This window comes from Bos taurus, chromosome 25 (assembly GCF_002263795.3).
Source record: "Bos taurus isolate L1 Dominette 01449 registration number 42190680 breed Hereford chromosome 25, ARS-UCD2.0, whole genome shotgun sequence".
Taxonomy (NCBI): domain Eukaryota; kingdom Metazoa; phylum Chordata; class Mammalia; order Artiodactyla; family Bovidae; genus Bos; species Bos taurus.
The window spans coordinates 7698978-7726765 of record NC_037352.1 but is presented as its reverse complement, the minus strand read 5'-3'; the positions used below and the strand labels follow the sequence as shown (position 1 = coordinate 7726765).

Genomic DNA, 27788 nt, shown 5'->3' with positions numbered 1-27788 from the left:
CTTGGGAGACGGCGCCTTTTTAAAACAAGCGAACAGTGAACCTTGGCCTGGACTTCGATCGTCTGTGTTTCTCCCGCTTCCCCAGGGATGACCCCGAAAACGATAACAGTGAATTACCCACTGCAAAGGAATACTTCCGAGACCTCTACCACCGTGTCGATGTGATTTTCTGTGATAAAACGATCCCCAACGATCCCGGATTCGTGGTGACGCTGTCAAACAGGATGAATTATTTCCAGGTATTGGATCAAACACTCTTCCCTTCAGATGCCACACCAGGAAGACTGCCTTCTTACGTTAAAACTGTCTTGCCCATGAGGCTGTGCAGTGGATTTGGTTCTGGGGGAGGGGTTACTATCCACTGTCTGAGGAAGTTCCTGCTCCAGGCTGGTTGGTGTTGTCGGTGCCAGAGGACCAGAAGCAGTTGCCCCCTGACTCCCCCGCCCCCAGCCATGTTCTCTTCAAGATCCTCCCTACCCCTGGCATAAGGTGGTTTCAGAGATCATAATTTTAACAGCAGCTTTGCTTCTGTTTTAATATGCGGTGTGAGCTTTTAAAATCGTCTAAAGAAAATATAGACCTCCCCATTTAAAGTGAAAAGTGCTTCTAAAGTTCTTCCTCAGATATGCTGTTCCCGTGGATACATACTAAGAAATATAGTTTATTCCTGTTAAATAGTAAATTTCTGGGGCATTTAAATTCTGGCAGCTTATGCCCCATTTTTTAAGAACATGAAGCAGTCAGTCAGTGCTAAGTGCATGGGCCTGGCTCAGTCTGCTCTGCGGATGGAAGCCTCACTCTCTGCTCCCCGCCAGGTGGCAAAGACGGTCGCCCAGAGGCTCAACACCGACCCGATGCTGCTCCAGTTCTTCAAGTCTCAAGGGTGAGCCGCATGCGCAGACGCCCGCCGTCGGGTCCTGCCTGCATGCTTCCCGTAGCCCATCCGTTAGTTAGAGCCCTCGATGGACACAGCTCACAGCCGGCCACCTCGCCTTGCCTAGTTTCAGCATAGAATTGTCACCACTCACATCTTGAGCCCACTGTTCCAAGGCGTCAGAATAGCTGGCAGCCTGTCCAACGCCAGCCTTACTCTAAAGACCGCACGCCTCCCCTCCCGTGTTCTGGCTGGGCCCGTCCCAGCCGGGACTCCGTGTACCGTTCAGAGAACGTTCACGTGTGACAGACGCAGGACTGGGGACCAGGGATGGGGGCCACGTGCAGGGCGAGGGGGCAGGGCGGAGTTTGCGTTGATGCTCGCTCACAGGTGTGTGTTTCAGGAAATGAATGAGCCTGTACTGACGCACTGTTTTCTCGTGTAGTTACAGGGATGGCCCGGGCAACCCTCTGAGACATAATTATGAAGGGACTCTGAGAGACCTGCTACAGTTCTTCAAGCCCAGGCAGCCCAAGAAACTGTACTACCAGCAGGTACGCGCCCGAGCAGCAGACCGTGGCCACGGAAGCCCCGGGTTTCTGTTGGGGCGGGCCTACAATGCCTTTCTCTTTTCTTAACAGCTTAAGATGAAAATCACAGACTTTGAGAACAGGCGAAGTTTTAAGTGTATATGGTTAAACAGCCAATTTAGGGAAGAGGTAAGTGTTTTCGTGATACGAAATTTTATTCTTATTGTGGCTTGTTTATTGTTTCTCTCTACTTAGGCCTTGAAAAACTCCTGGTAACAGGGTCAAAGGGCTCCCCTGGTGGCTCAGCAGGAAAAGAATCTGCCTGCAATGCAGGAGACATGGGTTTTATCCCTGTGTCGGAAAGATGCCCTGGAGAAGGGAATGGCAACCCCACTCCAGTATTCTTGCCTGGAGAACCCCGTGGACAGAGGCGCCTGGTGGGCTACAGTCCATAGGGTCACAAAGAGTTGGACACGACTGAAGCGACTAAACAAGAAGACCTTGATAACTGAAACAGCCAAAGAAAGCTCAGAAGCCGCAGCGTGTGTTAGAGACCCTGCCCCAGAGTCTGAGAACTAGATGGGAGGTGGGGTGAGCTCTGTCCTCCCCCGGCCCCCGGGGCTGCAGCGGAGTGACGGTGTGACGGTATCGGGGACTGCTGTCACCGACGGGGACCTGGATGCTCGGCCCTGGGGCCGGCAGCCTCTCCTGGCACCTTGCAGGCACCCTGCCCCGTGTTAGGTGGCTCTTCTGGCAAGTCAGACCCCTAGCCTTTCGCCTCTCTGGCCCCACTGGGTAGAGAGGGACCTGGAGCACACGGCATCAGTGTTGCCCGCTGCGTGCCCTGTCCCAGTGAGGACACAAGGTCCACCCTGGGCCTCGTCCTCTGTCTCAGCGTTGACAACTGGACAGGCTCTTAGTGACTGTTCGGGGGAGAAATTCTGAGGAGCTGTCCTGGGAACTGCGAGCTTTTTGCCTCAACATGGCCTTTGATAGATGCACAGCGCTGTGGGGTGGGTCCCAGGCTGGGCGGGTGGTCTGCGTGAAGGTCGGTGGGGAGGTGTTGGAGCTGAGTGCACAGGCCCCGCATGTGTCGTGGTTCCCCTAAAGCCTTGATCTTGTCATTTCTTAGGAAATAACACTATATCCAGACAAGCACGGGTGCGTCCGGGACCTGTTAGAGGAATGTAAAAAGGCTGTGGAGCTCGGCGAGAAGGCATCAGGGAAACTTAGGCGAGTATTTCCCTAAGGTGGAGAGGTTGGGGTGGCCCCAGCCCGACCCCACCATTGCCCCCGACGCATCATCACTGTATTCAGCTTTTCTGTCCTTGGCAGCAGTTTATTTAAATATTTCATGGTTTTTCCCTCCCTAATTCTTGACACTAATTAGCAGCAGTGCAAAGGGAAATTCAGGCAGAAAAAGCCAAGCAGAGAAGAGTGAACTCAAGCAGAATGATCGGCTGAAACTGGAAAACTTGGGGCTCGCTTGTGTTGGGGAGATCGGGTCGCTTCTCCTCCATTTCTCCCATGTTCGGGCCGAGGGAAGAAGCACCAGATTTGATGATCAGTTTTTATTTCCGAGAGTTGGGTGCGGTTCTTACCACTTGTCTTTTGGGCAGCACAGAGGATGAAACAGTCTTTCGGGCTGTTGGTCCCCAGAATGTTTTCTTTGCAAAATTAACAGAAGAATGAGGCCTTTATTATCTAACGAGTGAGAAGAATATCACCAACCCTGCTTACTCTGGAACCATTGTGGGAAAGGCCTGCACAGGTCTCTCCCCGGGCCCTGGCCTGAGGGTCCCCTTCAGACTGGCCTTCCCATGCTTTCCGAGGGGACCCGTGGCCAGTGTTCTGTCTGCTCCCCACGGATACCTGCTTTTGACACTTCAGATCTTCATAAGGACAAGCAGATCTCCATAACTTTGTAATAAAACCCTTGTAGAAAAGCATTTGTTGGTTTTTCCCCATGAGTTTGTATTTTCTTCTTTGCTTTGCACAGGCTGCTAGAAATTGTAAGCTACAAAATTATTGGTGTGCATCAAGAAGATGAACTATTAGAATGTTTATCTCCTGCGACGAGTCGAACGTTTCGAATAGAGGTATGTGTTCTCTGACTGCAGTGGAGGGCGGGGGTTGGGGAGTTGGGAGGGGGTTGCTATGACCTGGTGGGAGGTGGGGGCCATGGCTTGTTCAGGTAACCAGCGACTCCCAGAACATGCTGCCATCCCTGGGGTTAATTCTCCCAGGTTTTGAAAATTTAAATGTTGATAGAGTAGACCTGACCTAAAAGCTACTGTTTCAAGTGTCCGCTTCATTTGGTGACATGAGTACGTCCATATTGTTGGACAGTTGTCACCGCTGTCCATCTGCCCCCAAGGCCCCCGCCCCACTCCCCCACTCCCAATGCCTCGCTTGTTCGTGCTTAGAAATTTATTTTAGTGGTGGGTCACTACGTCTAGTCAGAAATTATCGAGCCCTGTTAATTGTAAAGCGGCTGAGATTGCCCCAGTAGCTGCAATGATTCACTATTTAGTTTCTTAAAACTCGGTGTTTTCTTTGAGGTTTAGATCTTTCTTCTGACTTTAAACCCTCATCGTTCTCATGAGCCCCTAACGTGACCTTGTGGCAAAAATCTGCCCTCGCTTCCTTGCTGGAGGAACGAGTCAAGAGCTCGGGATTAAAACGTGCAGCGCTGTGTTGGCCTCAACCGAACGTCTGTCCACTCTGTGTGTCCCCAGGAAATACCTTTGGACCAGGTAGACATCGACAAGGAGAATGAGATGCTCATCACGGTGGCTCATTTCCACAAGGAGGTGTTCGGGACGTTCGGGATCCCGTTCTTGCTGAGGATACACCAGGTGAGGTGCCCTTCTGCCGGCTGGCTGGCCGCCCCGGGTCCGCCCGCCTGGTGAGCCGTGTGAGCATACGTGCGCTTTGTGGTCCGCAGGGCGAGCATTTCAGAGAAGTGATGAAGCGGATTCAGAGTCTGCTGGACATCCAGGAAAAGGAGTTTGAAAAGGTACACGCTTCTTGGAAACCGGCAAGTCATTTGTCGGGTGGGATGCTAAAGTCTTGACTTTTTTTTTGCCCGCGGTGTGAGTTTCGCTGCTCTTCGGAATTAACGCAGTTTTCTGGTTTTATCTGTCAGTTTAAATTTGCAATTGTGATGATGGGCCGACATCAGTACATAAATGAAGATGAGTATGAAGTGAACTTGAAAGACTTTGAACCTCAGCCTGGTAAGAGCCCTCCCGTGGAGACCCAGGCCGTCGGGGCCCAGGGGGCAGGTGGCCCTGGGTTCGAGGGCCAGGCCTCCCTTTCCCAGCTGGGGAGTGAGCCTCGTTCTCGTCCTCTGCGGAGCAGGGAGGGACAGCGGCCTGCCTCCGGTGACTTTGGTGGGTGTCACACGATGGCAAATGGGGTAGCGCCTGACAGTGCCACGCGGGGAGCCAGTGACCTTGGTGGGGTGCAGGGTCCCGGCTGTGGGACCCATGCTGCCCAGGAGGCCCCTTGACCTCTCCTGACCCCAGGGCCCGAGTGCTGGCTCAGTGGTCTGACGGTCTCCTCTCCCCACCAGGTAACATGTCTCACCCTCGGCCGTGGCTCGGGCTCGACCACTTCAACAAAGCCCCGAAGAGGAGTCGCTACACATACCTTGAAAAGGCCATCAAAATCCATAACTGACTTCCTCCCCAGGGGTGGGCGAGGCGGACCGCGGTGGGTGTGCCCCTTACCAACAGCCGGGAACTCTGGTGCGTGAGCACCACCCCACGTCTTCAGCAAGAGGATTTGCTGCTGGTGTTAATTTTATTTTGTTGAGGCTGTTCAGTTTGGCTTCTCTGTATCTATTGATTGCCCTTTTTGAGAAAAATGAAGGTGTTTTTATAAAGCTTGGATGCCAATGAGAGTTATTTTACGGTGACCACGATGCCAGGCGCTGTCAGCGTGTCGGGGAGCGGCCGGCGGGCGCGGCGCTGGGCGGGCGCGGCTGACCCCCTCCCCGGGGCTCGGCCGCCAGCCCGCAGCTAGGAAGTCTTCTGTTTAGGCTCGTCTGACGTCTTTCCCTCAGTTATACTTTCAATGACCTTTTGTGCATCTGTAAAGGCGAAGCAGAGAAACTCACAACCTAATAAATAGCGCTCTTTCCTTCACTGGTGTCCTGTCGCCCCTTCCTGGGTCTCCCCGGCTGCCTGGGTCTTTTTAATAAACTCGTCTCCCTTCCGTCAGCCCCCGCGTCCCACAGCCCGTTTGCAGAGCGGATGCACTGAATACAGGCTTGACCAGACACTTTGGGGTCTTTTTATTCAACTGAAAAAAAAAAACACTGTTCAAATTCAATTAAGGTGTACTATGCTGCCTCTGGGCAAACCTAATGATCTCAAGAGTTCATTCAAGCAGGTGAAAAAATTATAAATAGACTCGTCTGCTTCAAATGGGACAGACGGAACCAAGAAAGGAGGGCCTTTTAGCTAAGAGGGTATGCCCACTGGTGTTCGCAAGCTGTTGACTTTGTATAAAAAAAAAGTTAAAAAAAAAAAAAGTTAAATAAAAAAAAGCAAAAAAAAAAAAGGAAAAATGAGATTGTATATTTAATGAATGAACATGTACAATTGACCATGGGGAGGAGGTGGTGGCTTCTGTCGGGTAACTCTGAGTGGCCCCCACTGATGTTGACATTCATCGTGTGTGGCTTTCTTTCAGTCCGGCCGTTTCCTTTGGAGCTGACGCCAGCCGCGTGTCTAGTTTTGAGTGCAGTAAAAATAGAATCAGCAGATCACACTTAGTTTTCATCCTTTTCCAGTACTTTTTTGTTTGTTTGTTTCTGTAGCAGCAGTGTACACCAACTCTTCCTGTATATTGCCTTTTTGCTGGAAAATGTTGTATGTTGAATAAAATTTTCTATAAAAATGATAATTCAGTGAGTTGACGTGGAAGTTGAGGGAGCCATCAGCTCTCCTTGCAGGTAGGCCCGGGGAACATTTAATCACTTCATGGCAAGGTTTTGGGGGTTCTTGTCTCCTCTTCCTCCTCCTGTGGAAGCTTAAGAGATTGAGGTTTTCCAGGCAGGAGTCTAGTGCACTAAGATAACCGTAAATACGGGAATGGCCGAAGGTGTGGTCCAGGGGGAGGTGGCCTCGCGACCCCCACCTGACACAGCGTGTCCGCTGGCTGCTCTCCACCTGGAGGAGGGCCTTCCTGCCCGGGGCCCCGCAGTGACCATAGATGGCGCTGTCTTCTGCAGAAAGTCACTCTCTGGGTGCACAACTTTGAACATTTATTACAGTATTCGGGATTTTTTGGTTTTTAGGTTTTGGCCGATGGTAGATGATGGTCTTGGGTCACTGTAACTTACTCCCAAGTTATTAGAAGGCTTTTCTCAAAGGCCATTTCACAGTGTGGGTGGTCAGCACACATTGCATGCGATTCTTTTCCATTCCCTCCCAGCCATAGCCTTGAGTCCAAGTTCATAAAACCGATGGGGGTAGCGGGGGCGGGGGGGGTGGCTGAACCTGAAAATAACTCCTCGCTTGGGGACCCCAGAACCACAGTGTATCGTTCTCGAGGGGCTTGAGGTTCCTGTTACTACCAGAAGCAGTACAGTGGGAGAGTCTCCTTGATTAGAGGAGCAAACTGTTTGCAAACATCCATTTCAAATGTCAAGGTCAAACCACAGATCCCTCTTGCGAGATAGGCGATACTGGCATTTCCTCAAATAGGAAATGGCAACCAACTTTAGGATTCTTGCCTGCAAAATTCCGTGGACAGAGGAGCCTGGCAGGCTACAGCCCATGGGGTCTCAGAGTTGGACAGGACTTGAGCGACTGAGCGTGTGCTGGCATCTCTGCCAGTCTAGGCCTTGGCGTCCTGACCACTCACTGCCCAGTAGAATGACCTAAGTCATGGCGGGTTGGGGGATGCTCTGTGCCCCTGCCCAGGGAGAGAGCCACATGCCCCCAGTGTCCACTGAGTATCTAAAATGTGGCTGAAGTAGCAGAAGGTGAATTTTGATCACTGATTTAATTTTTTTAAGTTTATTTGGCTGAGTCAGGTCTTACCTGTGCCATGTAGGATCTTCCAACATGGCATGGGCTTATGTTCCTGGTGGTGGTGGTGGTGATTTAGTCGGTAAGTCATGTCCAACTCTTCCTACCCCATGGACTGTAGCCTGCCAGGCTCCTCTCTCCATGGGATTTCCCAGGCAAGAATACGGGAGTGGGTTGCCATTCCCTTCTCCAGGGGATCTTCCCAACCCAGAGATTGAACCTTGGTCTTCTGCATTGCAGGTAGATATGTTACCCACTGAGCCACCAGGGAACAATCAGGCCAGAGTCCCTGGTACTGCAAGGCGGTTTCTTGACCGCTGGACCACAAGGGAAGTCCCTGGTTTAGTTGTAAATCGCCACATGTGACTGAGGCGTCCTGACCACATTTTCCTCGCTTTGTGTGGTATGATGAGCTCCTTCGAGCCGTCTTGAGGGAGTATATAAAGCCGTCATTAGTGCATGAGAGTTTCCTTGACCTCCTCATTAGAGGAAGCCGTGGGGGCATCCAGGGGCAGGGTGGGAACCAAATGAAATAAGGGCCAGTTCCCCAAGGTCCTCCTTCAGCACCTCGTGCCCTCTGTTAACTTCTAATGAGACCTGGAAGCAGGGTCCCAGGCACCTTGGGGAGCAGGGTGATCAGAGTGGTGTCTGCACGTTCAGAGGCAGGGTCCCTTTTCAGCAGAGATCTGAGAGGTCGCTGACCTGCTAGCGTTGGAGGGGGGCGGGCAGGCATCATCAGTGGAGGGATCCCGGGTAGTGTGTGCGCAAAGTCTCTCAGTCGTGTCTGACACTACGGACTGTAGCCCTCCAGGCTCCTCTGTCCGTGGGGTTCTCCAGGCAAAATACTGGAGTGGGTTGCCATGCCCTGCTCTAGATCTTTCCGACCCAGGGATTGAACCCGCATCTCAGGTCTCCTGCATTGACAGGGAGATTCTTCAGCACTAGCACCACCTGGGAAGTCCCATTCACAGCAAGATAGAGCCAGTTTGATACATGTGCCGACTGCAGTATCCTCGCCTGGAGAATCCTGTGGACAGAGAAGCCTAGCGGGCTCCATAGGATCGCGAAGAGTCAGACACGACTGAAGTGAGTCAGCTCACGTGCAAAGTTCATGAGATGCTGTGGGAGAGAACCTGCACTCAGAGCCCCGTGGAGCCTCGCCCGGTCCCTTCCCCACAGCAGAGAGGCGGCCCTTCATCCGTTCAGACCCGGCGCTGCGAGGGTTGGGGCTGCTGTTGGGCTGGTTCGTTCTACCCCACCCCGTGCTGGGCAGGCGGTGGATACATGGGGTGGCAGCGAGGCCGCGCTTGGCTCTCCTGACCCTACGGTACCTCTGGCAGGAAGCTGCGGGAGGCATCCCCAGTGCCCGCCACACTGTGGCCCTGTGTTGGGGTGGGGGTGTTCTTTGTCTCGTCTCTGGGGGGCCATGTGGTTGGGAAGACCAGAGCAAGGGTCCTGATACCGGCTGTCACCACTGAGCACACCACATGCCAGCAAGGAGGCGAGTGACCAGGACAGGGAGTGAGTGAAGCCCCCTGGCTGGGCACTCGGCCTGCTGAGTGCAGAGCCGGCCCTGAGACCCACACTCACTGCCACCCCTTTCTGAGTGCCGCCTCCCTGCTAGAAGGAGGGGAACCCCACTTTAAGATGAGAGCTTTGGGAGAAAGGGGCTGGGCCAACCTCCTCTGCCTCCCCCAGCCTGAGCCCCGGCCCCTCCTGGCCGGCCCCGGAGGTCGGTTCAGATGAAGAAGGAGCTTGGGAAAGCCTCAGGGAGAGAAAGGGGTCCCATGCGCCCCAGCCTGGGTCTACAGTGAGGTCTGGGGACCCAGAACCAAGGCGTGGGACATCAAGGGGTGGGGCTTCCCTGGTGGTCCAGTGGTTAGGAATCCACCTGGCAGTGCCGAGGATGCAGGTTCGATCCCTGTTTCGGGGACTAAGATCCCGCATGCCTTGGAGCAGCTAAGCCCACACACCACAACTAAGACCCAATGCAGCCAAATAAATATTAAAAAGCAACAAAATAAATAAACTAAGAAGTGGGAAGGGTGGTCTAGGTCAAGTTCAAGGCAGTGAGTGAGGAGGCTCTGGGATGATGGGGACTTCAGGGGCTGGGCCAAGGGGACAGCCTGAAACCCACTGAACCCACCTGTGCACAGATTTTGAAGCCGAAAAGTCTGGATTTTTTTTTTTTTAAGTTGACACCGGGCAGTCTGAGTCAGAGAGGCCTGGAGTGGCTCCCTGGGCTCATGGAACACTGCTGGGGAGCTAGGCAGGGCCTCGTGGGTGGACCATGGGGACTGAAGCAGGCTGATCAAGGAGGGTCCGGACACCACCCACAGCCGGCACTGTGATGGCCATGGGACTGAACGCTTCTGCCCATGGACCTCTCTGGAAGTCCGAGCAAAACCCAGCAGGTTGCCTGATGGGTGCAAAATCAGACCGCCGGCTGGAGCTCTGCAGATGGGTCCGGGTCCAGGCCCGGTTCTGGCAGAGCCAGGCAGGCCCAGTGACTCTGGGCTGCCTGGCCTGGGTGCCTCTGTGGGGCTGTGGGCCTCCAAACCACAGATTGACCACGTCCTAGCTCCACACCCCTTCCTCGGGGTTGTGGTGGCCCGTGAGCTCGCCTGGCCTCCCTGGTGGTCAGTACACACAGCTGGTCCACTTGGTGCCCCCCATCCTGATGTATTACGAATGAGTTGGTTCTCAGGGCTAGATGCCTAGTTTGTGTCAGATGTTTCATCTTCATCTTTATATATATACACACACACACACACACTTTTTTTTTTTTTGGCTGCACTGCGTCTTCATTGCTGCATGGGCTTTTCTCTAGTTGCAGCGAGCAGAGGGCTACTCTCCAGCTGGGATGTGTGGGCTTCTAGTTGCGACAGCTTCTCTTGTTGCAGAGCATGGGCTCCAGGGCGACGAGCTTCAGTAGTTGCAGCTCAGTAGTTGTGGCCCCCAGACCTCAGAGCACAGGCTCCGTAGCGGAGGCAGGCGCATGGGCTTAGCTGCTCCTCGGCACGTGGGATCTTCCCGGATCAGGGATCCCCTGTGTCTCCTGCATTGGCAGGTGTATTCTTCACCACTGAGCCACCAGGGAAGCCCAGATGCTTCATCTTCTAACCTTAAAAATCTTAAGTCCCAGGGGCTTCCCTGGCGGTCTGGTGGTTACGACTCTGCGCTTCCTTTGCGGGGCGGGGGAGGGCATGGGTTCCACCCCTGGTTGAGGAAGTTCTGCATGCCTCCAGGTGCGCTGATAAACAGATGGGTCCCCGTTTGGGTGTGGAAGCCAGCTTCCCGTCCGGCAGCTGGTGCCACCCCCAGAGTTCAGGGCTCTCCTGGGTTTTCCGGGGCATCTTGGGGGTCCCCAAGATGGGGGGCTGCTGCCAGCCTCTCCGGGGAGGCTGACACCCAGATCCAGAGAAATCCGTCCCCTACGGGTCCTTTCCCCCTGCTGGCGTGACATGCTCCACCAGCGCCATCCCAGCAGCGCCAACCACCTGAAGGCCGCACGGTGCTTCCACGCCAGCTCACCGGCCACGTCTCCACTCTCCACACAGGTCATCCCACCCTGGCACCTCTCCTGCCTGTGCAGGAGCCTCGGGCCGGCAGAGCTGAGGGTCCAGCTCCCCGTCTGGTCACTGGATCCAGACTGGCCGTCTCTCGGCCTCAGCTTCTGCATCTGCCTTCCCAGACGGTGCTGAGCAGGGACGGAAGCAGCTGCCACCTTTTGGTGAATAAGCCATAGCTCAGTGACCATCCCACCTGACTACTCGTCCTCCTCTGCCTCTTAATTCTCCTGCTTCTGCCCCTTCTCTAGCAAATTCCTTTTAATTGAAAAGAGGAGTGAGTAATATTTGTTATAGTTTGCAAAACTGAAAATATCCCTTCAGGGGATTCCCTGGCAACCCAGTGTTTAGAATTCTGAACTCTCAGTGCCAGAGGTCCTGGTTTGATCCCTAGTTAGGGAATTAAAAATCTCATAAGCTGTGCTGTGTGGCCAAAAATTAGAATAATAATAATAAAGACATGGGGAAATGCCCTATGATGCAAATTATTTTTTAAATTTATTTTTAATTGAAGGATAATTGCTTTACAATATTGTGTTGGTTTCTTCCAAACATCAACATGAATCGGCCATGGGTATATATACATCCCCTCCCTCTTGAACCTCCCTCCCACCTCCCACCCCATCCCAGCCCTCTGCATTGTCACAGAGCACCAGTTTGAGCTCCCTGAGTCATACAGCAATTTCCCACTGGCTGTCTATTCCTGGGTCGGGAAGATCCCCTGGGGGAGGGCATGGCAACCCACTCCTGTATTCTTGCCTGGAGAATCCCATGGACAGATGCGCCTGGCGGGCCAATGTACATGTTTCCATGCTAAGATAGAAATTCTTTTTAAAAAAAATCCCTTCATTCATGTGACGTTCAGCCCGTGCCCCACTTGGCCTTGGCCCCAGGCCAGCAACACGGTACCCAGGAGTGGCCCACTCAGAAGCCAACTTGGGACCTTTTTACGTCCTAAGCATTTGCCAGATTCCTCCTGCATAGCTTCCTTCACAGGACAGAAAAGCTGCTCTACTGTAGCCTCGAGGGAATTTAAGGGATTTAAAGGATTAAACCTCTTGTTGGGGACTGGGCACAGAGATTTGGGAAGACTGGTTCCCTCATCCCAGATCCCAAAAACCCACCTGTCCCTGCCAGGACCTGGGGTCACCGGGGTCTGGGGAAGTGACAGAGACCCAGGAGCCAGTGATGGGGCTGGAAGGAATTGGTGGGGAGAGAAGGGGGCAGGCACGGAGTTGCAGGAGAGGCCAGGGACAGAGTCTGGACGCTCGGGTGAACACTTGGGCTCTCTTGGTTCTGGCTGGCTGGAGCTCAGGGGAGCAGGAACCACAAATGGCCTCAAAGGGACCCCATGTTAAGAGCCTGGTCCCAGGATGGACCTCCCTAGTGGTCCAGTGGTTAAGACTCCACCTGCCAGTGCAGGGGTCACGGGTTCAATCCCTTTGCAGAAAGATCCCACCTGCCGCAGAGCCACCAAGTCCCGGGGCCACGACTACTGAAGCCTGTGCTCCACCGCAAGAGAAGCCACTGCAGGGAGAAACCCGTGAACCGCAAGGAAGAGCAGCCCCCGCTCACCCCAACTAGAGAAAGCCGGCACACAGCAACCAAGACCTGACCCAGCCAAACATAAGCAAACAAACGGAAGTGCAAAAAAGGAGCCTGGTCTTGAGGGTGGTGAGTACTAACTGGGCGGTGTCAGAGCCAAAGGTCCTAACTCTTGCCCTGATAATCGCGCTTACTCTGTGCCAGCCATCGCCACAGGGGAGGACTAGGAGGCGTGGCCAAGGCTTGGGAGCTGGGAGACACCATCAGGGACTCTAGCCTCCTTTAAGGAAGAGAGGGGTAGGGGAGCAGGGAGGTAAAGAAATCACTGCAAGGCAGAGGGGACAGGACCCAGGGCTCGTGCAGAGAGGGGCTGAGGGCTGAGGGATAAGAGGAGGTGATGCAGAGAGGTGGCCGTGCCAGTCTCATCCACCAGGGGCACCTGAGGAGGTGGGAAGATGAGTGACTTGGAGATCTGATGGGTTTGGGGGGACCTTTGGGCATCCGGGGAGGGCTGTGGGGTACAGGAGGTGAGAATGGAAACCTCAGGAGTGGCTTGAATAGGGAAAGGGCTCAAGACAGGACCCTGGGGTGGGGGGGACAGCAGGCCAACAGGGTGTGCTGAGAGGATGTGCAAGACGTGGCCAGAGCATCACTACCGGACAGGGGAGGCGGCAGGGAGGGCCCGGGCTGCCGAGGGTCCAGGCAGGTCAGGAAGTCAAAGTCGCTCAGTCGTGTCCAGCTCTTTGCCACCCCATGGACTATAGAGTCCATGGAACTCTCCAGGCCAGAATACTGGAGTGGGTAGCCTTTCCCTTCTCCAGGGGATCTTCCCAACCCAGGGATCCAACCCAGGTCTCCCGCATTGCAGGCTGATTCTTTACCAGCTGAGCCACAAGGGAAGCCCAAGAATACTGGAGTGGGTAGTCTGTCCCTTCTCCAGTGGATTTTCCCAAGCCAGTTATTGAACCCAGGTCTCCCACACTGTAGGCGGATAGTTTGCCTCTGAGCCCCAAGGGTACCCAGACAGGTAGGGAAGAGAGCAAAATGCCTGGAGGATGCGGGATTTAGCCAGGGGAGCTCACAGGCTCTCTGCCAGCATGAAGGGCAGGTGCGTCTCTGCAGGTTACCTGGCTGGAGTTGCAGAGACGTTGTCACAAAGACGATGGAGCTTGACTGATGGAAGAAGTGTTAGTCACTCAGTTGTGTCCGACTCTTTGTGACCCCATGGAGTGTAGCCTGAACCAGGCTTCTCTGTCCATGGAATGCTCCAGGCAAGAATCCTGGAGTAGATCGCCATTCCCTTCTCCAGGGGATTCTTCCTGACCGAGGGATCAAGCCCAGGTCTCCCACATTGCAAGCAGATTTTTTTTACCATCTGAGCCAGCAGGGAAGTCTGATGGGAAAGAGTCGTGAAGGAAAGAAGAGGGTGGAGCCTGAGAAGGGAGGGCCACTACGCACACCATCCATCGGTCAGCCCCTCAGTGGTCAGTCAGTACAGGGCACCTCCCGTGTGCCAGTGCTCACCGGCCTCCCCTGGCGGACAGACGTGGGCAGACAACAGTCACTTAGTCAGCATTTATTTCACAGGCGTTTGTAGAGGAAGAGCTCCTGCCGACACACGGGGCACGTGTGCCTCACGTCCATCAAGCTGTCCACGCAGAAGGGGACGAGGCAGCAGCCCAAGAAGCACCTGCAGCCTCAGAAGCAGCGGGGACTCACCGGGGGCCAAGCCAAGCCTGCGAGCCCCCCACCCCTCCCCTGGGGCTGCCCGGCCAGCAAGGTGGGCTAGGAAACCACCCATCCCTCCATGCCCCATGCCAGCACCCACCCCCAAACCAGCAGGCTCCCAGCACGGATGCCCTGGGCCCCGGCAGAGGCGAGGGGGGACCACTCACCCAGCCACGAAGATGCCGGTGCACAGGAGCCAGGTGAGCACGCCTGGGACCGGGGTGGTCACGGTGACGATCCGGTTCATGCAGTATGGACACGTGAACTGTACCGGGTCTGGGGACTGCAGCCTCGGCACCCTGAACAGTTCTTGGGGGAGGGACATGTCAGGCCCTACGCCACACCCCCGTCCCCCTCATCCTGTATCCAACACGGGGGGCCCGCCCCACCTGCAGTTTCTCTGTGCTCCCCTGAGCCCCCCAGGCCGTCCCTATGGGCCCAGCTTCCCCCTTGCACTACCCCCTACCCACCAGCCTCCAGGGCTCAGGGCCTTCGCTCAGTTAAGACCTCCAGCATTTATTTCACAGGCGTTTGTAGAGGAATAGGTCCATTTTTTTTAAAAAAGCAATAACTCTAAGTGACACCCTTGGGGACGCAGTAGCTTGAAAACAACAACCCCCTATAAAAACTTCCTTTTGGTATTCTTGCCTCTTCTTGCCCAAGCACAGCATTTTTCTGGGGTGGGGTTTCCAGAAAAAAAAAAAGCTGATCTGTATTTAGCTTTTTTAAACACAACAACCATTTTTATAGTCTTGGGTGTGCAGAGAGGTGAGGTCTTTGGTGGTGGCTGAATATTTTGTTAAGAAAATAGGATTCCAGGGAGTTTTCATGCTCTAGACGGAAGGGTTGGCGTCTGGTCCGGGTGGACTGTCGAGCCATGAGGAGGGGCCTATGACCGTTATAGACTTTGGGTTCCTGAGGGGCCGAGGGGAGGGGGTGCTGGGGTTTGGGCTGTAATGTGGGGTGCCACCCTCACCCCTAGTTTGGCAGGAAACCAAGGGAAAGAACTACGTTTGGCTAGACGGGGGTGACCCATGGTTTAAAGCTCACTCTCCCGCACTAGACTTGACAACCCAGCCCACCAGCTCTCAAGCTTTTTCTTTATTTAGAAATCCCTCCCCCACCTCTGGATTTCCCTGGTGGTCCAGTAATTGGGACTCCACGCCTCCATTGCTAGGGGCACAGGTTCGATCCTTGATCAGGGAACTAAGATCCCAGAAGTCGCTAAGCAGTGCAGCCAAAAAAAAAAAAAAAATCTCCCCAAAGCCCAGACCCTACACGGTTGGGTGGGTGGGTGGTGTCTGAATTCCTCTCTTTGGTTTCAAGAGCGATGGATTTGCAGAGTCGAGAACAGGGCTTCTTTTCATAGACATTTCCTGAGCACCTACTGTGTCCCAACCCCTTCCACCAACGTCTGCACATCAGAGAGAAGGCCGTGGGCAGTGCGGGGCTCACAGCTGTGGAGGGAGGGATCACACCACTCGGGAGGCAGGACATACACCTTCCCAGAGGAGGTGCTGTTCGGACAGTCTTGGCGAGTGGTAGGGGCGGTGCTGGGTGTAAGACAGGGAAAGCCTGGGGAAGGGGGTGTGGAGGCGGCGAGGGGGAGGACAGCAGGAACACTCACCTGGATAAACAGACATGGGTGGGGGAGGAGGAGGCGCTCCAAGTCCTGGAGGCGAAGGAGAATAAGGAGGAGGAGGCCCTTGGAGGAGGAAAGAAGGAGAAACACCCTTAGACCCTTAGAAGGCTGACTGCATGCCAGGTGCTGAGCTGAAAACTTGGCTGGTCTGAGGCAGCGACCCATTTTATAGGAGAGAAAGCTGAGGCCTGGAGGGATGGATCAAGTTGCCAGTGGGATTTCAGCCAGCAGATGGAAGAGCTTGGATTTGAACCCAGGCATTTCCTGACCCCACTCTGCTCTGGGTGTCATAGGATGCAAGCTCTTCTTGAAGGCAATGCCGGGGGCTTGAGGCTACAGAAATAACACAGACCCCATAATCTATCCTTCTCTTTCTTTCCTTCTTTTTGTAATCCCTGGAGAAGGAAATGACAACCCACTCCAGTATTCTTGCCTGGAGAATCCCATGTAGCTTGGCAGGCTACAGTCCATGGGGGCTGCAGAGTCAGACATGACTGCGTGACTAACACTTTCATAATCAGCCCTTATTATGTGCCAGACTCTGTGCTGAACACTTCACGTGCCTTACTTTGATTACTCTCGCCAGAACACCAATAAGGTAGATTGTGGCATTATTCCAATTTTGCAGATGTGGAAGCTAGGCTCAGAGAGGTTAAGCAGCTTGCCTGACATCACCCAGCACAGACGTCAGAGTCAAGGATGGAACTGAAGTTGGCCTGCTTCCTGAGCACAGGATCCTAAGTGCCATGTCCCTTGCCTCTGGTCAGGACGGCTCCAGAAGATGCAGCATTCCATCTGCTGCTTCCAAGAAGAACTGTCTGGGCCCCAGGCAGGCTTCCTTCTTCAGCCTTGTCTCCCTCCTGCCCTACCAGGGGCTCAGACCCTGCCTCCCAGGAGTCAGCCCTCGGCCCGCCCCCGGGGCCCTGGGAAGCCTCCTCTCCCAGGCCCTGGAAGCAGGAGTGAGGGTGTCTGGAGGAGGAAATTCTGGGATCCCAGGTATCCAGAGAGGGGTCTGGAGGGGAGGAGGGGAACCCCCGAATCTTAACCAATGTGGCTGATGGGTGGGGTCCCTGTGTGTTTTCACTGGAAACCTCTCCAGGGCTTTGCATGGGGACCTGGTCCTCTCAGGAAAGGAGTCTCAAGGCTTGAGGAGGGCACCTGGGCTGTCCCCCACCCATGCCTCCTCCCAGAGTGGGGGCAACCGGAGAACAGGAAGCCCCTCCCCACTTCCCACCACTCAGTCTAGGCTCTGTGGGGCCCGGGTGGTTTCTCTCCCAATTGGTCCCTGCAGCCCTGCCTGGGCTGGAATTTGTACCCATTTTACAGATGCACAAACTAAAGGTCAGGAATTAAACCACCTGGCCCGGGACCACCAGCTGGAAAGTCCTTCTGAGCTCAGACCCGGTTACTGACTGCCCAGCCCTACATCCATCATCTCTTTGAACCCTCCTAACCCTTTCTCAGATGAGAAAAGAGGTTCGGGGACTTACCTGAGGCCATGGCAGCGTGGCGGGGACCTTCCTCCCCCCTAAACCCCCAGGGCATTCCAGGTTGCCTCTGGCCCCTGGGTGGGGTGTGGGTGGAGGGGCATGTCATACCTGATATGGGGGCGTCATCAGTCTATGGATAGTTTGAGGGTACAGGCCGTGCCCCACCCTGATGGGGCCCCACCTTGTCCCCGTCAGGTCTCGTGGTCCCCGGGTGGGCGGGGGCAATGTGACTTGTGGGGTGAGGACGGGAATCAGACCCAGTTCAGCAAGGGGACCCGTAGCCTCCCTGCCTGGGGGCCCCTGCAGTCAGCGTGTCACCTGAACGAGGAGACCCTCACCTTGGGCGTAGTACCCTCCTGGGGCCCAGGAGGTCTGTTCCGGCAATGGTGTCGAGGCAGCTTTGGGTTCCAAGCTCGGAGCGGCCCGGTGCTGGCCTCGGGAGGCCCCCATCCTGCAGCCTGGCTGTCCGCAGGGGAGGGGAGTGCAGGTCACCCCAGGGCCTCTTGCTGGGCCTGGCTTGGGTGGAACAGCCATTGTGATGTGTATCCTCCCAGTGGCCAGGGGTGGGGTGGGGGGGCTTGGTCCCCATTCCCTGCAGGAGGGGGCGGGGTCTCCACGGGCCCAGCTTGAGAACTCTTTAGAGATCAGATGACACCCCCTTCCCATGCTGCAGGCCCATCAGAAACTGGCCGGGATCAGAGGGCAGGGTGGGAGCCTTAAAAATATGAATCCGGAGGGCTCTCCCAGTGGTCCAGTGGTTAAGAATCTGCCTTCTAGTGCAGGGGACGTGGGTTCAATCCCTGGTCGGGGAACGAAGATCCCACATGTCGTGGGACTTCTGAGCCCATGCGCTACAACTAAGACCCAATGCAGCCAAATAATAAATATTTAAAAAGATATATGAATCCGGGACTTCCCTGGTGGTCCAAGTGGTTAAGACTCGTCCGTCTACTGCAGGGTGCTAGGTTTGATCTTTGGTAACTAAGATGGTGCATGGCAGGGTCAAAGAAAAAAGAGCAAGTTATTCTGTTGTGAGCAATTCATTCATTCAGCCCATGGATGCAGAGATGTAGCTGTGAGGATGTTCACATTTTCTTTAGAAATGCTGGTAGGTGTATGTACACAGGTACACACATGTATATAGACATATATGTGCTGAGTCACTTCAGTCGTGTCCGACTCTGCAACCCTATGGACTGTAGCCCGCCAGGCTCCTCTGTCCATGGAATTCTCCAGGCAGGAATACTGGAGTGGGCTGCCATTCATTTCTCCAGGGAAAACTCCCGACCCAGGGATGGAAGCTGCGTTTCTTAAGTGTCCTGCCTTGGCAGGCATGTTCTTTACCACTAATGCCACCTGGAAATACACACACACACATATATATATATACACACAGAGACACAAGCACACACACAGGTGTGTATGGATACAGGCACACAGTTGTGTGGATAAACACGCAGGTCCTATGCACGCACAAACGTGTCAGTCTATATGTCACCTCATGGGCTAGCTTCTGTTGTTTAGCTGTGAGTTAGGGCAAAACCCTAACTCCCTCTAACCCTCCATCCTGCGGCTTCCCCATCTGTAAAATGGGGGTAAGATAGCTACTTCATAGGGTTGTTATGGGATCAAATGCCATAACCCAGGTAGTGGGTTCGGCGCAGGGAGTAAAGCCAGCATTTTTACTGGGAGATGATCGGTGACATGAAACAGCCGGAAGAGATGGTCCTGACTGTAGGGGGCAATCTCCACGCTGGGGCTGGCTCTGAGCTCCACCTAGGGTCATGGCCAGAAAGCGCATAGCTGGGCTTCAGGCACGAATTGATGTCTGTGTGCTTGACCTGTGTACTTCACGGCTTCTCATTATGCCTCCAGAATGTCCAAGATAGTCTAAGATAGCCCTGCTTCTATCTGATTGGCAGAAACCAAAAGTTACGGTGAATGGGAAGGGGCGGGGAACCAGTTTTCCCATACAAGAACTAGAAAGTGGTGTTGGTCATATCCAACAGAATGCCCAGGTGGCACAGTGGGAAAGAACCCATTTGCCAAAGCAGAAGAGACATAAGAGACTCAGGTTCGATCTCTGGGTCGGGAAGATCCCCTGGAGAAGAGAATGGCTACTCATTCCAGGATTCTTGCCTGGAGAATTGCATGGGCAGAGGAGCCTGGCGGGCTACAGTCCATGGGGTGGCAAATATTTTGGATGCGACTGAGCACCTGAGCACACGTACATAATAGAATTACAGATGGGTGACCCTTTGACCATGCAATACTATTTCTAGAAATCCATCCTAAAGATTTGCTGTTGTTCAGTTGCTCAGTCATGTCTGACTCTTTGTGATTCCAATGGACTGCTAAGGATAGGCTAGCCAAAGTATCAGGTGAGGTAGGTGCCAGGCTATTCAGGGTAGCAACGAAAAACTAGAAATAACGCAAATGTCCATCCATATAGGGACTCTTCAGCTACCCAAAATAAAGGGAGAGAGGGAGGAGAGAAAGGGGTAAAGAGAGAAAAAAGAGGAAAATCTTCATATATTACTATGGAGCAACCTCTCCAGGATATCTTGTCCAAAAACAAACAAGAAGATATGTGTTTTTATGTATATATAGTACTCTTTTTTTTTTTTTTTTTGGTCATTACCATGTGGCTTGTGGGATCTTAGTTTCCCAACCAGGGATTAAACCAAGGCAACAGCAGTGAAAGTGTTGAGTCCTAACCACTGGACCACCAGGGAATTCCCTATATTTAGCACTCCTTTCAATGTAAGCAAACGGAGAAGGAGATAAATAATCTCCAAGAAGAAATAAAAGAAGGATTAATTAAGAACTAAAATGGTTAATGTTGAAAATGGAAGCCGGTTCTCTCTCTCTTGTTCACGAGTTTGACTTTGGAACCATATCATTATTTTTACTCATTAAAAAGGAAGTACATCAAAAAGAAAAAAGCAACACCAAAAAACGGAAAGCAACTGAAAGCTAACAAATGTGATCATGTATCAAGAGTTCTTACACACCACGAGGCATGAAGCACAAGCTATAAAAGAAAAACTTGAAAGACTAGTTCATCAAAGCACCTGCTTCTTAAAAGATACCATCTATAGATACAATAAAAAGGCAAGCTACAGGTCAGGAGAAAATATTTACAGGCCAAAGGACAGGTATACAGTGTATAAAAGAACTCCTTCAACTCAATAACTAAGAAAAACTCACAATATTAAAACTGGGCAGAAGACCTGAACAGACACTTCACAAAAGAAGATACAGAAATGACCAACATGCACATTAAAAGATCCTCAGCATCCCTATTCAGCTAGGAGACGCAAATTAAAAGGCTGAGTTACCAATGGTTAAAATTTATTTTTTATTTATAAATAAGTTGGAGGGAAGTGGAGTCTTTTCACTTAGTTATTGATTGATCGATTGATTTTTGGCCGTGCACCATATGGGATCTTAGTTCCCTATCGGGGATTGAACCTGCTCCCCCTGCAGTTGAAGCCCGGAGTCTTAACCACTGGATCACCAGGGAGGTCCCTCCATTGGTTCAACTTTTAAAAACAGACAATCCCGAGTGTTGACAAGCATGCAGAATAACTAGAACCCTCCTACTCTGCTGGTGTGAGTGTAAAATGCTTCATCATTTTGAACAAACTGACAGTTTCTCCTGAAGGCAGACATCCACACACCTGGGACCAGGAATTCCACCCCTAGGTCTTAATTTTTTTATTTTTTGGCCATGCTGCATGGCTTGTGTGACCTTAGTTCCCTGACCAGGAATTGAACCCTGGTCCTCAGCAGTGAAAGTGCAGAGTCCCGACAACTGGACCGCCTCTAGGGAATTCCCTCCACTTCTAGGTTTTCACCCAGGAGAAATAAAAATACATGTTCAAAAAAAAAAAGGGGGGGGAGCCTGTATGAGAAAATTCATAGTAACTTGATTCATAATAGCCCCAAATCTAGAAACAACCAAATATTTGTCAACAGGTGGGTGGATCATCACATGTGTATTTATTGCAAGGAATTCTGCACAGCAGTGAAAGGAATGAACTATTGGTATACTCAGCAAGATCAATGTGTCTCAAAAAATGATTTTGAGCACAAGAAGCCGGACTCAGAAAAGTATGTCTCCTATGAGCCTATATATTTGAAGTTCTGAAACAGGCCAAGCTGTGAGAGGCAGTAGATATGGAGGTGCTGCCTGCAAAGGCAGAGAATATGGGCATGAAGGTAGTTGTGCATGGCATATCAGAGCCACTTACATCACAGACACGTTAGATTTGTGAATTGTTACGAACGGGGTTATTCAGCTGATGGAGAAAAAGCGCCTTAAGGAAGCCCTTTCCTGATTCCCACAGAGATTTTGTCTTCCTGGAAAAAAGGTATCTCCTTTGTGGTCTGGAGCGCCTCTTCCCGCTCCATCTCCCCTGCGAGGGGGCCCTTTGACCCCCTCTCTCTGCAGCTCTTTTACCGATTCCATGGTTTTCACACCCGAGAGTCTTGAAACAGCCAGTGAGGCGTGCCTGCTCAGTCCTTTCTGCCGCCGCGTGGTGATGCCTTGCCCACTCCCTCTTCTCGCTCTGTCCCCTGCCCCGCCCCGAGCCCCGCCCCCTCCCCCGTCTCCTTCGGACCACGTTATATCTCTGTGTGCATTGTGATCTGTGGTTTGATGCCTGCTTTCTGCCCTCTGCATGCCCCAGCTCGCATATAGAGGAGGAGCTGCACAAATACAGATTGACTGTGTGAATGAATGAATGAGCTGCCCACCCCATTTGGCTTAAAATCCTTCCGATTTTATGGCCCAGGGCGCAGGGGGCTTTGCATAGGCTTGAGGTTATACATCTCGGGATGGAGTTGGGGACCGCCTCCTTCTCTGGAGATTTTGGGGGCAGTGGTCCCCATAACGCAGGGCTGGGACACCGGCTGGTGCGTCTGAGCTCGGACACTCTTAGGGAAATGAAGAAGATGCGCCTTGTTCTTGGTCTCCGGCCATCCCAGTCATCGCCACCAGGAGGCAGCACCAGGCTGCGCGGGGCAGCCTCGCTTCCTGCCTCGGGGCTCCGCTGGCGGAGAGGTCCAGCGTAGGGAGGCCCAGGATGCCGAGCCGCCCCTGCCACCTTCCCTTTAAGGCTGGCCTGGTGCCTTCATATTGCTCTGGGGCTGAAGTTTCCCGTCCTACGTTGTCCCTCCTCAGGCCAAGCTGCAAGAGGGCTAGAGGCCAGCCCCAGGCCACGCGGCCCCTTGGACCCCAGTCCTCGGCACCCAGATCTGGGCATGGGGCGGGCCTGAGGCCTGGCTGGGCTCCTCCTGGGCCTTTTTCCTGAGGATGAGTTCTCCGTGATCAGCCAGCCTACCTGGTTCAGTTTTGACAGCTCTTACCTCTGCCTGGGCTTGTCCCGTTCCTGTTGAGTTGGCTTGGTCACTGTTGACCCTAAAACTTCAGCTTTGTGAGGGCAAGCTCAGGGCTCCTGGAGGAGCCCTTTCGTTGTTGTTTCTTTGTTTGTTTTTCACCTTTGCATCCCCTATATAAGATCTGGCAGGGAGGAGGAAGAAGATGGTTAAAGCATGGGTTCTGTCTTTCCCAGCTGTGTAACCCAGGGCAGGAGTCTTCACCTCTCTGAGCCTCAGATTCCTCCTCTGTAAAATGGGTATCAGTTCAGTTACTCAGTCGTGTCCGACTCTTTGCGACTCCATGGACTGCTGCACGCCAGACTTCCCTATCCATCACCAACTCCTGGAGCTTACTCAAACTCATGTCCATCGAGTAGGTGATGCCATCCAACCAGCTTATCCTCTGTCATCCCCTTCTCCTCCTGCCTTCAATCTTTTCCAGAATCAGGGTCTTTTCCAAGAAGTCAATTCTTCCCATCAGGTGGCCAAAGGACTGGAGTTTCAGCTTCAGCATCAGTCTTGCCAATGAATATTCAGGACTGATTTCCTTTAGGATTGACTAGTTTGAGCTCCTTGCAGTCCAAGGCACTCTCAAGAGTCTTCTCCAATACCACAGTTCAAAAGCATCAAAAGTAATAATAATAATCACTTATTGCTAAGAGTCTTAGGCAGAGAAGGCAATGGCACCCCACTCCAGTACTCTTGCCTGGAAAATCCCACGGAGGAGCCTGGTAGGCTGCAGTCCATGGGGTCGCTAAGAGTCGGACACGACTGAGTGGCTTCACTTTCACTTTTCACTTTCATGCATTGGAGAAGGAAATGGCAACCCACTCCAGTGTTCTTGCCTGGAGAATCCCAGGGATGGGTGAGCCTGGTGGGCTGCCATCTATGGGGTCGCACAGAGTCGGACACGACTGAAGTGACTTAGCAGCAGCAGCAAGAGTCTTAGGAGGGCTTCCCATGTGGCACAGGTAGTAAAGAGCCCGCCTGCCAATTCAGGAGACATAGGAGATGTGGGTTTGATCCCTGGGTCGGAAAGATCCTCTAGAGGAGGGCATGGCAACCCACTTGAGTATTCTTGCTGGAGAATCCCACGGACAGAGGAACCTGGCCGGGTACAGTCCATGGGATTGCATAGAGTTGGACACGACTGAAGCAACTTAGCGTGCACACAAGGGTCTTAAGAAGATTCAAGGAGACAGTTTTACCTTGCTGGCTGACCCTTCATCCATGCCTACCTTCTATTCCATTACTTTGGCCACCTGATGTGAAGAGTTGATTCACTGGAAAAGACCCTGATGCTGGGAAAGATTGAGGGCAGGAGGAGAAGGAGACGACAGAGGATGAGATGGTTGGATGGCATCACCGACTCAATGGACATGAGTTTGAGCAAACTCAGGGAGATGGTGAAGGACAGGGAAATCTGGTGTGCTGCAGTTCATGGAGTCACAAAGAGTCAGACACGACTGAGCGACTGAACAACAATCAGGACAATAATACATGAAATAAGCAGAGTCCCAAAAGCCAAGGCGGGGGCAGAGGGGTGGACAGGCCATCCTGAGAATGGAGTGAACCTGGAGTTCTGACAGCCGGGACTCCTGGGGGGCCCTGGTCCTCTCCTGCTTGTGACCCTTGATACCTCCCTCACCCTCTCTGCACGCTGCAGAAAGAAAGACTCTGACAGCCGGGGTTGCTCAAGGGGAAAGGGAGATGGGATGTTTTTTTCCTTCCTGCTCATTGTTTTCCCAGAAGGGCCCAGCTCTTGCAGGGAAGTGATGAGATAAGGAAGAAGGAATCTGGAGGAAGGAGTGGTAACTGTAATTATTGTGCAAGTGATGGAAGCCGGGCTGGTTTCCCAAGGGGCTGGGGGGTGTGGGTGGGGGCGGGGGGCAGATGGAGAAGCTCTAATCTAGGGAGTGGTTGTGCTTCGCCCAGTCCTCCTGTCCATCAGAGGGGTCATGGGTCAGCAAGAAGAGCCTGGAGCCCTGGGTTATACAGGGATGTCACCTAACGTCTCTGGGCTGCACTTCCAGCCCCTGTCTGCTTTCTCTTCCTTCCAGTTTGTGGTGAGCTGGGGGCAAGAGGCATGGGAGGTAGATGGGCTGCTTCTGACTCTTGGTGACCCCATGGACTGTAGCTTGCCAGGCTCTTCTGTCTGTGGGATTCTCCAGGCAAGAAGACTGGAGTGGGTTGTCAGTCTCTCCTTCAGGGGATCTTCCCAACCCAGGGATTAAACCCACATCTCTCATGTCTCCTGCATTGCCTGGGAGGCTCTTAACCACTGGTGCCACATGGGAAGCCCACTGTAGGTGCCTCCACTCTAGGTTCCATCGATTCCTGGGCAGAGGGTTGAGAGTGGGGGGAATTCTTGTCCCCTGGGCATCAACGGAGGCCGAATCTCTGAAGTTTGAGCATACCAGATAGGGGTGACTTCTTCCCTAATGACTGCCTTCCATTCTCTGCCCTCAGAACTCTGAGACTGAACCCTGAGGTCTGCCTGGAGGAGGCGGCAGGGGGACTATCTCTAGATCCAGAAAACCTTTGGGGGAGAACCCAGAAAGCTGTGTAGTGGGACAGTGTGAAGTTTTACATGTTTTTAACTGTGTGTGTTTGCATAGGTGATATGTGTGTGTGTGTGGTGGGGGGATACGGGTGTTGTGTGTGGTGTGTGTGTGCATCAATACCTCATTGTCAACTTAAAAAAATGCAGAACGTGAGAGTTGTAAGTTAAGTTTTATTTGGGGCAAAATGAGGACTGAAGCCTGGGAGAGAGCTCTGAGAAACTGCCCCAAAGAGATAGGGGGGAAGGTCAGTATATATGCGATTTTGGTGAAGGGGGAGTACATGCGATCAAACACATATATTTCCAAAAGGTTTCTACTGGTCTCCTGAGGCTTTTGGTAGTCACAAGGAGCAGTCATCACCATAAAGGATTTTAATGCTTTTCTAGATACAAGGGGATGCAAAGGATAAATATATATATATATATAAAGGGGATACAAGGGATATTGGGCTCCTAAAATCAGTTCCTGAAAATATTTAACTATCTGAAGACCTGTTCTGCCAGTTTTCCCCAGAGCATAGAGCACCTCCTTCCTGCTCTCCACCCTGAACTCCTTTCAGGGGGTGTTGAAGGTCAGCAGCACGTGATTTAACTCACTGCAGAGGTAGATAGGTAGATAGTTCAGTTCAGTCACTCAGTCACGTCCGACTCTTTGTGACCCCATGGGCTGCAGCACACCAGGCCTCCCTATCATCAACTCCCGGAGCTTGTTCAAACGCATGTCCATTGAGTCAGACATGAGATAGGTAGATGGCCGCTGGCAGTTTGTAGGCAACAACATTCACATGGGGTGAAGGGTGAATAGTAGCCACGGGTGATGGGACAGACTAAGTGGGGGGCACGCACTTAGTTCAGGGTGGGTGGACGGTCCCCTCAGTGAGCTGTAATGACCGGAGTGAGGCAGCCTGAGAAGATGCAGGGGAAGAGAGTGTCCCCAGATCCAGATGCTGGTGGAGCTAAGTTCACCCACCATCTGTGGCCCGAGAACCTGCAATCCTAGCCCAGCACAGCTGGCTGGGGTCACTTGCCCCGCTCACCAAAACATCCTGAAGATATAAAGTGGCTCTTCAAAATGATGGAAGAATTAGAAGGAAACAGGAAATGCCACAGAGTATTTGTCTAACCTTATCAGCTGGGCAAAATCCCCAGAAGCAGCAAAAAAAAAGTTTGGCTGAATTTGACCACGTGAAGCTGGTGGGCCCTCCTGTGGCTGCAGGTGATAATGATATGTCAGTGGTCAGTTGTAACCAGTAAATGTTACTAGTGTGGATGTTGCTAGTGGGGGAGATGTGGTTGTGTGGGGGGAGGTGATTTCTGACCACCTTGACCTGCCTTCAGCACAGATCCTAGCTAGCTAGTTCATCCAGAACTGTCCTTGACCTGTGATGTTTTTTCTCCTTAGTAATTTTCCATCCATCATGCTTCCAACCCACTTTGGCTATAACTTTCCACTTTTCCCTGCTGCATTTGGAGTTGAGCCCAATCTGTGCCAAAACCATCCTCGTTTTTCAGTGGTCCCTAACTTATCCCGATAGTCCTGAACAAAGTCTGCCTTACCTTTTTAACAAGTGTCATGAGTGATCTTTTCTTTAACAATGGTTGGCTTTATAAATGCTTTAGAAAGCTCATTCTGCCTGCTGCAAAGAAAATTGGAGCGTAGGCATGGATGTTAGGGGGAAGGTAGAGCAACTGGGTGAAGGCTGCTGCTCCTGGTGAGATGGGAGAGGCTCAAGTCATGGGGGGAAGAAATAGGTACAAGTGGGCAGACATGGGGCACACTTTGGAGGGAGGAGTCTCCACTCATACCTGCCTTAAGCTCTCTCCTGGCTGCCATCAGTCCCTAATTGAGACACTTGAATTTAGTGCATTCTGACCCCATGCTCCCTTTTCTCTGTCTCTCAGCCCCACCAAACTCCTTCCCACCTCAGGGCCTTTGCACATGCTCTCATCGCTCTCAGGAATGTCCTTTTGTCTGTTTAATTCCTGACTTTCTGGAAGATCGGAGTCGTAATCACTGGACAACCGGGGAAGTCCTGGGGAAGTTTTAAGTTAAGGGTACATGCCTATTCATGAAGAGGCTTGAGCAGAGGCGAGTACTGCATCAGATTCAGGCAAAGGTCAACAGAGGCCATGTTTTAGTTGACAGATATCAGGAAGGTCAACATCTTCATGTCTTTGAGGTGGTCTCTGTTTTATGGCTGAACTATTGTTTCTTAACTGTTTTTTCCCTCGTTCCTGCGTTCCCTCACTTCCCTTAAAATCATTAATTACCGAGCCCGGTTAAAGAACAAACACTGTGGCTAGGCTTCAGATCACAAAACAGCTTAGGCCCAAACTGGCTTCTCTTATGTCAAGGAAGCCGTACCTGTGTTCTTCTCCAGGGAACCCCTAACCTGACCATACAAGAGAGGCAGGGAG

General features: G+C 52.7%; 3 protein-coding genes across 8 annotated transcripts in view; 1 reads left to right on the top strand and 2 right to left on the bottom strand.

Moving 5' to 3' along the window:
* USP7 (ubiquitin specific peptidase 7) overlaps nucleotides 1–5555 on the top strand; it is a 53826-nt gene extending 48271 nt beyond the window's left edge. For all 3 annotated transcript variants that reach the window (XM_024985414.2, XM_059881540.1, XM_005224667.5), the window contains 10 exons: nucleotides 86–239; nucleotides 816–883; nucleotides 1320–1428; nucleotides 1516–1593; nucleotides 2537–2637; nucleotides 3404–3503; nucleotides 4143–4262; nucleotides 4352–4423; nucleotides 4553–4643; nucleotides 4982–5555. In XM_024985414.2, the coding sequence (XP_024841182.1) occupies nucleotides 86–239; nucleotides 816–883; nucleotides 1320–1428; nucleotides 1516–1593; nucleotides 2537–2637; nucleotides 3404–3503; nucleotides 4143–4262; nucleotides 4352–4423; nucleotides 4553–4643; nucleotides 4982–5088 (1000 nt within the window). In that variant the 3' untranslated portion in view covers nucleotides 5089–5555. The remainder of the gene's footprint in view (nucleotides 1–85; nucleotides 240–815; nucleotides 884–1319; nucleotides 1429–1515; nucleotides 1594–2536; nucleotides 2638–3403; nucleotides 3504–4142; nucleotides 4263–4351; nucleotides 4424–4552; nucleotides 4644–4981) is intronic.
* The window catches only part of ABAT (4-aminobutyrate aminotransferase), a 235783-nt gene that overhangs the window by 60574 nt on the left and 147421 nt on the right, over nucleotides 1–27788 (bottom strand). The window lies entirely within an intron of this gene.
* Nucleotides 14124–18014, bottom strand: LITAFD (LITAF domain containing). 4 transcript variants are annotated; one of them, XM_059881542.1, is made up of 4 exons: nucleotides 17761–18014; nucleotides 15918–15962; nucleotides 14458–14589; nucleotides 14124–14252 (listed from the first exon to the last, which is right to left on the bottom strand). In XM_059881542.1, the coding sequence occupies exons 1-4, from the start codon at nucleotides 18009–18011 to the stop codon at nucleotides 14144–14146; spliced, it is 537 nt and encodes a 178-aa protein (XP_059737525.1). In that variant the 5' UTR covers nucleotides 18012–18014; the 3' UTR covers nucleotides 14124–14143. The 4 variants fall into 4 exon arrangements, with proteins under 4 accessions (XP_059737525.1, XP_059737524.1, XP_024841152.1 ...); XM_059881541.1 differs by having other exon boundaries at nucleotides 14458–14599; nucleotides 17761–17948; XM_024985384.2 differs by having other exon boundaries at nucleotides 14458–14599; nucleotides 15918–15995; nucleotides 17761–17945.